The sequence below is a fragment of the Marmota monax genome, unplaced genomic scaffold (genome assembly GCF_021218885.2).
Source record: "Marmota monax isolate L192 unplaced genomic scaffold, Marmota_monax_Labrador192_F-V1.1 WCK01_AAM20220418_F8-fsc00065, whole genome shotgun sequence".
Taxonomy (NCBI): domain Eukaryota; kingdom Metazoa; phylum Chordata; class Mammalia; order Rodentia; family Sciuridae; genus Marmota; species Marmota monax.
The window spans coordinates 4,013,075-4,027,812 of record NW_026694038.1 but is presented as its reverse complement, the minus strand read 5'-3'; the positions used below and the strand labels follow the sequence as shown (position 1 = coordinate 4,027,812).

At 32.3% G+C, this 14,738-nt stretch overlaps 1 protein-coding gene across 1 annotated transcript in view; it reads right to left on the bottom strand.

Annotated features, from left to right (window-relative positions):
* The window catches only part of Sema3c (semaphorin 3C), a 161,305-nt gene that overhangs the window by 66,459 nt on the left and 80,108 nt on the right, over positions 1 to 14,738 (bottom strand). The window contains exons 3-5 of the mRNA XM_046464199.2: positions 13,427 to 13,587; positions 12,288 to 12,350; positions 2,333 to 2,452 (exon numbers count right to left, since the gene is read on the bottom strand). Of these exons, the coding sequence (XP_046320155.1) occupies positions 2,333 to 2,452; positions 12,288 to 12,350; positions 13,427 to 13,587 (344 nt within the window). The remainder of the gene's footprint in view (positions 1 to 2,332; positions 2,453 to 12,287; positions 12,351 to 13,426; positions 13,588 to 14,738) is intronic.

Here is a 14,738-nt window from a genome sequence, read left to right as displayed (position 1 = left end):
TTGCTTTATCTTTTTTTATCTTTTTTTCAGGAACAGAAGATAGGATTAAGGACAAGGGATAGAAGAGAGAACCATGGCTAGGTCTCCATGTAGCAAGGATTCTAGGCTCTTTGGATGAACACTGTTGAAATGTTCTAGGACAGCTCTGAATCAGACTGAAAATAATAGGAGAGTGAGAAGTTATAATGAAATTGTAGAAGAATCCAAAACTGAGGTAGGCTCATAAAATATGCTCTTACAACCAATGAATTTCTGTGAAGATGGGCAGCTGAAATGGAAGGTGATTGATGGCTCTAAAGCAAAACTGAAGGATTAACAACTGCAGACCTAACCTTTTCAAGTTGGTTCTGAATACATGAAAATTGTGCTATCTTAATATTAACACAGGGTGTTAGCAGTGGTTCCTACCCCCATTCATTACAAAATACAAAACAAACTATGAAGAAGGAGAAGGAGAATTTTCTCAAAATACAATGTTGTTCATCATGTGATAATTTTATGATAGGAGATCCTTCATCTCAGAGGAAACAAATATCCAATTTTTGATAAAGTTTTGCAGTACTTTACTCACATTTTAATTTATATGCTGTACTTATATATCAACAATGCTATGGTAAGCTTTTTGACTATTACTATAAGGCAAAGGTGATTGTTAAGGTAAAGATACAAAGCTTAAAAATCCTAACTCTTTATATACCTAAATTGTCCCTCAAAGTGTTCATATATTACTTGAGAGACAGAATTAATTCATGGAAAAGCTTCCCCCATGGAAGCCTGTCTTGAAGTGAAGCTAAGGTAGCAAAGTGATTAAAATTTATTTCATGCTGGTTTTCCAGAGAAGATCATTTTTTTAAAACAGACTTTCCAATTAAGACTTGAAGTTATAGTAGACAATTTGTATATGGAAAAATGATTTTATTCGAAATCTGTGCTCTGAAACTGTTACAGGGTGGTTGGTTTGTACAGTGACTGCATGGACTTCGAGGCGTGTCTGACAGATTGCAGACATGTGATCAGTAGTTTATTTAATCAATTGATCACAGGCATGTGGTCCTCATGACTAGCTCAATGCAGCCAACTGTATTCTTCCAATAATGCATAACTTTATTTTTGCTTTAAGAATTTTAATATTTCATAGCATCTTGAATGATATTTGGAAAAGTCTCTATTGGGGATTAAATTACAATTATTCAGTTGTTTTTAAATGACTTTTTAAAAAAAGATGTGTGAATCACATATCTGAAAAGGTAATTTAATAATAAGGGAACAGTGAAGGATTGTTGTTCAATTTTATTAGTATTAAAGTAGATTAATTCTTATTAAAAGAAAATATACTTTATGAAGCATATGAGTAGAAATATTTATTTTTTTCATAAACATACTCTCTAAAATTGAATTAAGTCATTATTTAATAACTGAATTTTTTTAAAAAATTAAGCTCCATAATTAAACTAAATAAAGATAGTTTGAAAGAATTCATTTTTAATAATAATATTAAATAAAACAATGTGCTTGAGTAAAAGAATAAAGAAAAATTCTTTTGGTGTAATGCATAGCCTCCTTAGTCAACAGTTGTTGACTAAGATAATAAACATAGTCTTAAATATCACTGTTGAAGTTCAACCAGCTTGATATTTGACTATATGGTGGGAATATATTTGACTAGTGTATAGCAAACACCATATCATAATGCCCCATGTCATTTTAACTAATGAAAGAACAGGGCAAGCACAGTCTAGTGTAAAGCAATTTTAACCTTGAATTAAAGGATGATTTATTAATGTGTAAGTTATTCAAAAACATTTGGCATCTTGCTTTATACATATCTTACAGATATGCATCACATAAAGATTTACTGAACTTGAATGATAAATAGAAATTATTTAAAATATATTTAAGAAAGTAAGTTTATATAATGTTCTATAACTTGGAGCAAGTATTTTCAGTGCTTTACATTTAAGAAATTATGAAATTTTGCCTTTTCCTTTTGTCTTCTATAGCTTTTACATTTAGAAATAAAAATAAACATGTATATACATACATATATATATATATACATACATATATATATATATATATATATATACATACATATATATATATATATATTTCTTTTTTTGAAGTTGTAGCCCAAAGACTATATAGCTAAACTAACTTGGCAGACAAAAACAAAATTTAATATACTTTGTGTTTTAAAAAGCATAAAACCACTTTAAGGACATTAATATTTCTGAACTTTTACTCTAAAATACCACTTTAAACATCTTTGACAATAGCATCAAAACTAAGAAATATTGTGAGGGCCACATTAACGTCATTAATGTTAGCTTACCTCTGACCTCCTCCCTCTGTTCAGGTAAGTGCAAACTGGGCTGAAAGCGCCACTGCCACAGACATACAGATGAGTGCGGTTGAAAGTCTGAATTACACGGACAAAGTTCCCACAGCCATGCTAGAAGAAGTGGTAAACATGTACTTAGTAATTAGTGACTTCTGTTAAGTCTACCAGCTGCATTCACTTTCTTTTTCTTTTCAAACTTGTTATATATGACAGCAGAATGCATTAGAATTCATATAACACATACAGAGCACAATTTTTCGTATCTCTGGTTGTATACAAAGTGTATTCACACCATTCGGGTCTTCATACATGTTCTTAGGTAATGATGTCCATCTCATTCCACTGTCTTTTCTACCACCATGTGCCCTCCCTTTCCCTCCCCACCCCTTTGCCCTATCTAAATTTCATCTAATCCTCTCATGTTCCACCTCCCTACCTATGAATCAGGCTCCTTATATCAGATAAAACATTCGGCATTTGGTTTTTTGGGATTGGCTAACTTCACTTAGCATTATATTCTCTAACTCCATTCATTCACCTGCAAATGCCATGCTTTTATTCTCTTTTAGTGCTGAGTAATATTCCAGTGTGTATATACACCACATTTTCTTTATCTATTCATCTGCTGAAGGGCATCTAGGTTGGTTCCACAGTTTAGCTACTGTGAATTGTGCTGTTATAAACATTGATGTGGCTGTGTCCCTGTAGTACACTGTTTTTAAGTCCTTTCAGTATAGAGCAAGGAGTGAGATAGCTGGTTCAAAAAGTGGTTCCATTCCCAGTTTTCCAAGGAATCTCTATACTGCTTTCTGTATTGGCTGCACCATTTTGCAGTTACCCACCACCCCCCCCCCCCAGCAATGTATGAGTGTGCCTTTTTCCCCATATCTTCAACAACACTTATTGTTTTTTGTATTCTTAATACCTGCCATTCGGACTGGAGTAAGATAGGTAACAAGGTGACATCAAATTTCTATATATTGTTCCTTATCTTTGAGAAACTATGTGTACACATAAAGGTAATTTAAAAATACTTATTTAAATTGTGTAAATCCAAAATTAAATATTGAGATTTGATGCCTGAAAAAAAAAATAAGCAGTGACTCAGGCATAGGGACAGAAATGTTACAGAAATTGGACCTCAACTAATATTGACTGAGTAACAACAGTAAATCAAGTTATAGTCTAACTTTTTGGTTAGTAAATTAACAATGATGAAATCATCATTCAATTATTTTAGTAAAATAGTATTAGTATATTGCTAATATACTAGTGTTGTTAGTATCTTTTGTATAGAAATATTACAAAAACAATACCTTGCCTACTATTTGCTGAGTACCAACTGTGAGCCAAGTTATAGTCTAAAATTTGGGGCATTTTCAGTGAACAACACAGGCAAAGATCACTACACTGTAGAACTCCAATGAACAAAGTTGCCATACATGACCTGTTTTTGCTATTTTTATTTAAATCTCTACTAATTTTAGCAATTTATATAAAAATGCTGTCAAATCTGTAAATGTCAGAGCAAAGTAAATATAATTTAGACAAACTTTGGTATACCTTTTTCTAACTTTTTTGGTTATTACTGTCAGAAAATATTTGAGGAAATAATAAAAGAACAAAAAGGTTTAGTCTGTTGATTTATCTCATGAAAGTGCTACTTTACCTCTGATACTGATTTACTATATGTTTTCATGTTTCAAAACATTATAAACTTGCTTTTTACCTGAGAAAGTTAAGAAATAGGGATGTGCAAAGTTTTTTTTTTTCCTTAAAACATTAAACACACACTCTGCAAACCCATTTTGATTGAAATTGTTCTTATTCAGGTTTCATATTATTGTGAGAACAAAATAACAAACACTATTGTCCTTTGCAATTGGCAGATTACACTAACCTGTAAGAAGGTGGAATCATTTTGCTTTCTATGAATAATGATATAATCATTCTCTCTACCCTTGGTCCCCTAAAATATTCCATTCCACTCCCCAAAAAGCCCTTTCTCACTTGCTTCCAGTTCAACTAATGCAAGGCTTTCATTTATTCATTCAGTGAAATATAACACGATTATTTTAAATTTAAATTGACAGTGACCTTGCAGGAGTCCATAGATTCTCTGTGGCCAAATGAAGCTTTGAATATTCCACACTTTCTAGACTCACTATCCTTTGCTGATTACAAATGAATAAAGCCTGGGATTGAATGCTGTTCCCTTCACAAAGTCATTTTACTCTCAAAAAGATTATTGAAAATAATTTTATCATTATAGACAGATTTTTTTAAAATAAAAGACTTATAAATAAATACAAAAAAAGTAAACAGTAGTTTTCTCTGGGTAGTCAGACAACAAAAGTTGCTCTGTTTTTCTCTTTTAAGTATGGTCCTGATTTTTTACAACACAAACCTATTATTTATATCTCAAAGAAAAACAAAATTTTACTCTGATAGAAGTTGAATTTAAAGTTGATATCATTTCATACTTTTTCATCATTTTTCTCTCATATTCATTATTACTTGTCAGCAAATACATATGTCTTTCATATGTAGTAATTTTATACAGATGTTTCTATTATAGATTTTTAATATTAAATAATCAATCATTAACTCTACCATCAAAGAAAATAAATCCTTACAGATCAGACCGTACATTTATTTTTAGGTTAAGACGTTAAGAATTTTTGTTAACTATACAGTGTTACTGTATCTTGACACCTGTTTATAGAGGTACCTGGGAACTGATTACATAAGTACAGATGATAGCAAGTTTTCCTGGAGAATGAAGTATAGATAAAGTATGGAATGTATATAATATGTCTATATTAAGGAAATCTGTGAAAAATGAGTCTTGTGCTTCTAATGCGATTTTAAAACATATGTATGTCTAATATTCAAGTCAAGTTTAGTCACTTTGGGATTCTGTATATAATACTTTCCCGTAAGACATGAATTCAGTTCAATCCTATTAAAATCAAAGTATAGCTGTCTCATCTTGGGTTTTATATATAATCTATTTTCATGAATCATTGGTATTATAAAAAAGAAATAGTAATGCCTTTGTGTATTTCAAATGAAAGAATATACTCATTTTATGACTATTTTTTCATCTACTTATTAAAGCTAATATTTTTGAAAGTTTACTATGTGATAGACATAGAAATAATCATCTTATATATGTTATCATTTTTATGTCCCAGGAGGTTTGATCTTTATGACTGATATTTATTGGACACTTATTAAATGTTATGTAGTCATTTTACATGAATACATTCAATTTTTTATACCAATTTAGTCCCTTTTAGGATAATAAAACTTGGAAGACGTTTTTAAATTAAAATTTTATTTTAATTTCATTTTTTTGGTGATTGTAGTGGGACAGAATGCCTTTACTTGTTTATTTTTATATGCTCCTAAGGATTGAACCCAGTGCCTCACACATGCTAGGCAAGTGCTCTGTCACTGAGCTACATACAGCCTCAGCCCCAATGATTTTTAATTAATTTGGCCTGAGATCATACAAGTAGAAACTATAAAATTGATCTTCAAACACATGTATATCAAATATTGAAACCTATATTCTTAGCCAATTTATAATTTGTATTTGGGTGAGAATACATAGCTGCTATTATAATAGTTATTAGTATTTATTTGAATTTTTATGGCTTTTATAAGTGCTATTTATATTTACACAGGATTTAATCCTTAGATGTGGGCTACTTTAACTCTCACAAATATGATCTGAATCTTAGTACCCCATTTTAGCAACTATGAAATTGAGTCACAGACAGATGAAGTGTTCTGGCTTAATAAGTAACTGAGCTGGGACTTGAACCAAGGCCACTCTTAACCATCCAGTTTTACTCTACCCATGAACAGAATCCTACACTGATACTCACTATGCCTCCTAACCCTTCCCACACAAGAACAAAAAAGGAAAAACAAATTGGTTGAGTTAATGATTGGAAATCATTACCTAGGTGTTGTGCATTTCCACTGTGCTGCCTTAGCTTCTGTCTACATTATTTCCGACCTAGAACACTGTATCAATTCCATACAACAAATATTTACTCAATTCATTCTATGCAAGACACTGAATATGGGGCTAGCAACAGTGGAATGAAAGACCCACTTCCTGCTTTCAAAGAAAGCAGGCCATAATACATCAGGCTGTTATAGATGCTATAAAAGGGCTACAATTTTTTAAATGAACTTCAGAAGAAACAAATAAGTTTTGCTGAACTGGGTATAAAGATTTGAGTACAGATGTCATTTGGGCAGAATAAGCTAGAGATTTTGATGGGAAAAATATAAAGAAAGAATATTATAACAGAAAAAAAAGCATGAAATGTTGTATTTACCTTGAAGGGCTAAGAGGAAAGAGTCAATTTAAGTATGTGGATTTCAGAACCATTTGACCTGGGATCAAATCCTGGCTTCATCTTTTACTTGCTTTCAGAACTTAAAGCAGTTGATTAGCCTTTCTGAAGGCTAATAAAAGTGGCAAGCTTAATCTTTTTTCTGTGAGCAGTGTATTAACAAAGCAGTTGAACTAATGTCTGGTGTATAATTATACATAATTGTCAAGTATTGGTTTGTTTCATATGCATTTTTTTTTTACTTGTCTATATAAACTATGGGAAGTGGATGAGACATTTGTCCTGCACAGAGCTAATACAGGTTCAGGCCATAGTGGAAATGTGTGACAGATTTGGGAAATGAATAAAGCTTTAGAGAGTTTAGCAGAAGCCTGAAAATATAAGGTGGTGGTAAAGCACTTGCCTAGCACACTCAAGGCCTTGGATTTAATTCCAAGCACCTCAGAAACAGACAAACAAACAAAAAATGGAAATAAACACCATAAATACTGCTTTCTTTTCATTGTTTATTATCTTTCTTGGTGGAAAGCTAATGAAAAGTAAGGCAGCTAACATTATAAAAATATCAGGCCATTTATTTTATCAACTTTATTTTATATACACATGTATATTTTCTTATATACATGGATATAAGAAAATTCTGGGAGAATATTCCCTATATTGTCAGGAATAGCTATGTTTCATTAGTGTAATTTACCTTCACGCTGATATAGTATTTATTGTGTGCTATGTTCTATTCTAAGCTCTGTATAAATATTAGCTCATTAATCATCTTAACCAAATAAGATAGTCACTATGAAGTTAGCACATTTTACAGATAAGGAAACCAAGACACAGAGAGGTTAATTCTTCAAGGTTAAAAAATAAAGAAGAGATGGTCTATTTTATGTTACTTTCTATGTGTTTTTTTAGGCTTTCAAAGATTTCTATATTGAACACATATTAGCTTACTAATATAAAAAATAGATGTTTTAAAAAGCAAAATATTGATTCTTCATGGTCCATACTATGCAATTAAAAAAGATCTTGTATATTTTTCTTCTGAGTTTACACCTTTTTTGGTCTGGGGAATAAATCAATGAATTTTGACAATGTTATTCCCAACGAAAATGTGCTTCCCAGCAATTTAGTATTGTCTGCTCATAGGCATAAGAAAATAGTATCATACAATTAATAAACCAAGTTTGACACTGTATGCACATAATGTATATATACATAAATGTATATAATTCTGCTTAATTTTTCAGTGATCTCCTACAGTATTTACTTAGTTCGTTCATTAAACCCTAGGACAGTGAATATGTTTGACAGATGTGCTATTGTTTAAGCTCAAGTTCTTTAAAGTATGAGTAAAATGTTAACATTTAGAAATACATGGAGTATGGAAGAATGTGACTCCTTTGGAAGCTATGGTTTGAATACAGTTTGTTCCCAGCACCCACCCCCAAATTTATGTTTTTAACACTCAAAGTCAGATGTTAATGGTATTAAGAGATGAAAACTTAATCTGACTATAGTGGGGTTTTTGGAAAGTGATACAGTTCAGAGAAGGTCATTAGGCTGGAGACCACATGATTAAAACCTGGTAGCTTTATAAGAAGTGGGACAGAGACCACACATGCATACTACATCTGTGTGCTCCTTGTTTCTTGCCATGTACTGCCACATGACACTTCCAAATTCTGCCACCAAGAAGGCCATCATCAGAACTAAGACAAGTCTAGCATTGTGCCCTTAAGCCTCAAAAACTACAGGCTAAATAAATCTCTCCCTCATAAAGTTAACATCTGTCAGGTATTTAATTATAGTGATGAAAAGCTGACTAATATACATGTGAAGAGAAATACATGGAAAGTAGTTTATACTATTTTTAGCTGAGGCAAAAATTTGCTATATTTCCACTGTGGTAATTAATTTTCTTTTAATCATTAGTTCGTATAGAATTATAATATTTATTACCTGATTTCAAATTAATTATATTTTCTTCTCATAATAAAGTATTATTTTTTTCATAACTTCATTTAAAATTGGATACAATCTAAAAAGTCTGAAGGATTAAGGGATGCTTGATTCTGTTTTATTTTTTCTTTAAATTGTTACATAATATGGCTTTGATTGGTCACTTAGTGGATGATTAATATATCTAAAAGTTTTGCTTACTTAGTAGATAATTAATATATCTAAAAGCAGAAAAGTTACTTTATAAAAAAACTTAGTCCTAAAATATGTGCTTAATGAATTTGGTACAAACATTATTTATTTTTTTAATAATTTTTTTAGTTGTAGATGGATATAATGTCTTTATTTTATTTATTTATTTATTTGCATTGCTGAGGATTGGACCCAGTGCCTCATGCGTGCAAGGCAAGCACTCTACCACTGAGCCACAATCCCAGACCCTGGTACAAATATTATTAATTTAAAAGCATTCATTAACTCATTATCCAGTATCTCTTATCCCTAGTCCCTGAAAATCACTTTGAAGAGATTTCCATGCTTAACTGCTTCATCTATATTTATTCAGAGCTTGTTTAACTTTGGAGAAGTGCTTAGATACAGATCTGAGCACCAGGAATGATGACATTGGCCCTACAGTATTTCCAATCATTGAGGGGAGACTTAGAATTAAAAATGTAGTAGAATTAGTTCTAGAGTGTTCCGTGGGCACATGGGCTGGGCCTCTTGCCCAGTTCTGGTGGTAAGAGAAGGCTCTCCAGAGAAGAGACATGCACACTATGTTTTGAAAGGATGAGTAGATATGTACCAGGCTGAAAAGATAGGAAGATACTTGAAGGACAGGTGATTCATGCATGCATGTACCGAAGGTGGGGAAAAGTTTACAAAGATCTAACATGATCGCCCTCAAATCTATCAAAGCTTTCCAAAATATCCTTGCTACACTATATTTTTCTTTGTCATGTGTGAGTAACCTTATCATTTACCTCTTTCTCGGGGGGTGGGGGGTGGCGATGCAAGGGAGGCGTGTTTTAGTGGCAAAGAGTACAATATCTAGAGTTGAACAGCCAGGTCAGAACACAATTTCCACTGTGTCCCACTTGCTCATGAGGCAGTTTTAGGTAGGTTCCTCACTCTATTAGTTGTCTGTCTACTTTCTGTATCTTAAAAATGTGGGTGATGACAATAACATATAGTCTGTAAAATTGTTAAGAGGATTAAAATAAAACACTTAAGAGTGCCTGACCTGTCCTATTAAATATTAGGTACTATTATTTGGTAATCTTTGCATTATGCCTCATCACCTCTAGTATATTAGAAAGACTCTTAAAGGCAGGGAACCCACCTTATTCACCTCTAGTTTCTTCATAATAACTGATGTGTGCAAATTAAAATATTCAATTCCTGTGTTTTTTAAAAAAATGAAATACTAAGTTATTAAATGATACATATTCCAATAGTGATGCCATCCTTAAATATTTGGCTTCATGGAAAAGTATACTAAAAATAGATTGTTCTATACAATGTTCAAAGATTTATTTCTCATTATTTTTCTACCACTACTTTTTTTTTTTGGTGGCTCATTTAAAGGCGACTTTGTAGGTCTTTCACATATGAAAGGAGATGGATTTGTTAGACTTCCTCTTTTACACAAAACATGTATTTTAATGAATTTGTTTAACTATATTTTATAATACTTCCGACAATGTTATGTGTACAAACAAAACCTTTCACAGCTGAGACTTTAAAAAGTGCTCTCTACTAGTACGATAACTCGTGATATGAAAGAATTTAAAGATATCCATTAATGATACTATAGCAAAAAAATAACCTACGGAAGAAGGCAAATATGTATTGAAAGTTATACCTGATAACTCTTAATTATACTAAGGCAAACAATAGAGGTATCTGTTCTGCCAAAGGAAGTAAGAAATCAAAGGATTTGGCTAAGATTCTTTGGAAGGTTAAGAGCAATTTTGGGAAACAGAACATACCACATATCTATAGTCTACATATTTTGCCTTTGGCAGTTTCTATCAATGGAAAATGTAAATTGTCTTGCAGAAAGGACAAATTCAGATATATTGTCCAGGATAGTACTTTGGTAAAAGGCAAGACGTGATCAGATATACATGCATGGGAAACATCTTTTCATTTTTTCCTCTAGTTTATGGTACAGGAGATTCCTTGGATAGCAAATGTTTCCCAGCAAATATCTCTGTCTTCTTTTAAATTCTTCTCATTGGATGAATTATAGAATTGAAAAATTTAGACCCAGAATTGACTCAATCCTGGTAAATCTCTCTTGATAAAATTCCTTGTGTACTTGGTGATTCCATTCCAGAGTCTTCCATGGCTCCCCATTGAACCAGACATTTTTGGATCTTTATACCTGTGACTGTCTGAAGAGTCAATGGAAGTTGAGTGGCTTTTCTCAACAACTGGCCAAGCCTGACAAAGCTCCAGAACACTCCTTCCTCCACCTCAGAGCACGGATGTCACTCCTACCAGTATGTCTTCCCTGAACTGCAAAATAAGTGCTTTTTCAAGACTTTTGACACTAACTTGATATGACCTCAGACCTGGATATGTGTCTAGTTTTACCCAATCACCATATTTCCATTTCATTCCCTACTTCTCATATATTTTTATGCTCATTTGATTAAGGTGGTTGACTTCTGCAACAAGATAATAAAGCTAATTAAAGCCAGAATTGTGTTTGGTTTTGCACAAATTATGTCTCCACCAACTGGCACTATGCCAGACTTAAAACAGGTGCTCAATCAGCATTTATTGAATAAATAATTGAAGACAGGAAGGAAGGAAGCAAGGAAAAAAGGAAGGAACCTCTTCACCAAATCATTTGCAAGAGTGGGCAATTTGGATACTTTGTTCTCCCATGTTATTTTTCATGTTTGAGACCAAAATATAAAATGACATATGTGCTTAGTAAACATTACATGGCTTCTGTACATTAAAGTTTGGCTTCATGCATTTCTTCTATAATTTTCAAGAATAACTTAATGTGTTAATAATGTCATTGACAGAAATCGACACAGATGTCTTACTTGACTCTACACTGAACAGCACTTAAAGAAATACAATTTGCACAAGAAACATGATGAATATTCATCAATACTACTATCTAGATGATTTTTATGGTTATTTTGAATCAACAAAGGTACCATTCATCACTGGTGATTTACATCTCTGGAATGTGCCAGCTCACCACTGGTTCATTACCAAGAATCTTTGGAAAAGTGCACATGGTATCTGGGAGCAGCTCCAGATACTTGTATTATCATTACTTCAGCAGCCTGCTAAGAATTCTGCAGTCTGGATCCACTTGGAACAGGGGTTATTATAGAAATCCATCATGAAAAGTGTCTATATGAAATAATAAAAGCAAGGCAGGAAATTTTTACCCAGTCAGGAATTCCAAAACTACATATGGTGTAAGAATTCAAATCTCTTTATATCTACATTTTCAACATCTGTCTAGCCAAGGATTTAAAACTCCAACACTCTTTGTCTCATTTTTGTCTGCTCTCAAAGTGCATGGACCTCAAGACCAAATATTTAAAGTAATGTGCTGCTTTTAAAAAAATACTCACTGTAGGATCTTTGCCAGCCATTTTGCACTCTTCAACTTTGATTGCAGATGCTGGCCAGAAAACCTGCTCAGAAAGGAAAATAGGTTGCATAATCTCACTTGGATATATGACAGCTCAATGCAGTTCATTGACTTTTTGCTAACTGATTTCCTTAAGGTATTTTCATATTTTTGCTTTAAGATTCCTTTGTCTTTCATCCTATGAACTCATTATTATGTTATTATAACAACTATCTTTCTGTTTCTTTCATCAATTTTTATCTTCAACAAAAGCCACCTAATAATGATACACATTTACTAACTGTATATTAAAATTAGGCCATTATTAACATAGAGGTACACAATCAACACACATTTTGCTCATTTTCATTCATGGCATACTTTTCCAACTACTTATATCACTGTGCATTCACAATATACTATCTTAAGTTTAATATTATTTTTAGTAAGCCACAGAGCTAACTAGTAGATTTGCTTAAAAGGGCCCCTTCCTCCTTTAACAGCTAAAAGAGCTCAGGTAAAATCCACGAGTGTCTCTGAAATGCTGCGCTAGTGTTCTAAGATAATATTGTCTTGTCTGGGGTCAGGAATAACAGTAATGACTGCTTTTTTTTTTTTTTCTTCATTTATTAGCTTGTTGCTCATTTAACATGATAAATACAAAATTTTCTTTCCTTTAATTAATCTTCCTTATTTCTTTACTCAAATGAAGTTCAGTTATTTTGTTGTGAGATTAAAGGCCACACTTGTTCAAATAACTATATACCGGATACTGGTGTTCCTTTCAAATCCTGTGTGGATGACATAAATCTGATGAGGTGGGTCTTCCTTGAAATTGACCATTTCTTTCATGCTATACCCCATGTGGCTCTTTTTCTCTTTGTACATATGTGAACACAGGGAGCATTTTTCTCATGTAGCTCCAGGTTTTTGTTTAATAAAAACTATGAATCTAGACAGAGAGAACTGAACTCATACATTTTCAGAGCATGATATAAAAACTGCTTATGTATATATGACATGTGTCCAGTGTTTTCTATTATTCTAAAGAAATACATATTCATTATATTTGAAATTCTTAAAGAAAAAAAAAAGGCCCCCAGAAGGTCAAAATGGCCCTCATGAAAATGACAAACTTACACTCAAGGGTTCTTGACTTATATTGTTAATATTCAAGGAGAGAATGTGGTCTTTGCTGCCCACATAGATCCGATCCTGATCTTCATCCATTAGAAGTATCCTGTAGTCTAAAGGGTGGAGGGACAGGCTGAAGTACTCAGAGGTCTTGGTGTCCCGGAGTTCTGCAATAGTAAAAAGCTCATGTAAAACTAGAATGTCTTGGCTCTATAATTCTACTATTTCAATGAAAAGTCTTACAAGAATATTTACCCAAAAATGTCAAAGATATGTTTTTCTCCTACAGTAACCCTTATTTTAAAGTGGAGATATGTTAATGGACATTTTAAATTATGGCCTTTATGCTGAAGTAAAAACAAATAAATCAACAATTCAGTGTTAAAGTTTGCAGTGATACTATGTGATTCAAATTATGCATGTTTGCAATAATCTCAAGTTTGTTTTATGAGTGGATGTCATTGTTCAAAACTGCCCACATAGTTAAAATAGATGAATCAGAAAAATGTATAGTAGTAGAACAGAAAACAAAACCAACATCAGTGAGAATGTCTTATTTTCTATAAATGTTTTATTCTAATATGTACTACATTTAGCATTTTAGAATCATGTCCTACTCTAAATAATTTGCTTACTTCCTCAACATAATTTTAGTCAGTAGTATATTTTTCTATAAATAATTTGAAAATATATCTATTTTTTCATTATATTGTATTCAAGAGGCAATAATTTTAAATGATAGAATGCCTATGAATGTATCAAGGGAAAATATGCATTTTTCAAATATCTGAATCTTTATATTTTAAGCATCTGAATGATCTGTGACTCATGTTCTTGTAACGTCTTTTACATTAAATATGTGCCTTAGTAGCTGTTCTTTAAGAACAATGAAGGTATTATGACAATAAAAGCAGCCAATAACCACTGTAGCAGACCCAATTTTGTCTGCAGGCAAAATGTTCCTTTGAACAATTTAAGACTTTTCTATCAAGCGATTTAGAATTTTTGTTGTTGTTGTTCTTTTGACTATGATCTTAAGAGAATGAGAAACTCTAAGAACAAGACTGCTTTTTGAGATTACTGCTCCCATGATGAACGGATTCTAAATTTTTAGGTATAGAATCAAATCAGATTTCGAGAAACTTTGATATGGCTATAGTTTGACAAACCAAAGTGCAAATAAATGACACTAATAGACATCAAGAACTACATTCTGTGAGATATATCTTACATGAGAAGATAGAGAAGTCACAAATTTGACCTGTTTTCTTGGCAAACCAGTTCAGACTGTTTAACATAATCTCCTCCAGGTAGTTTC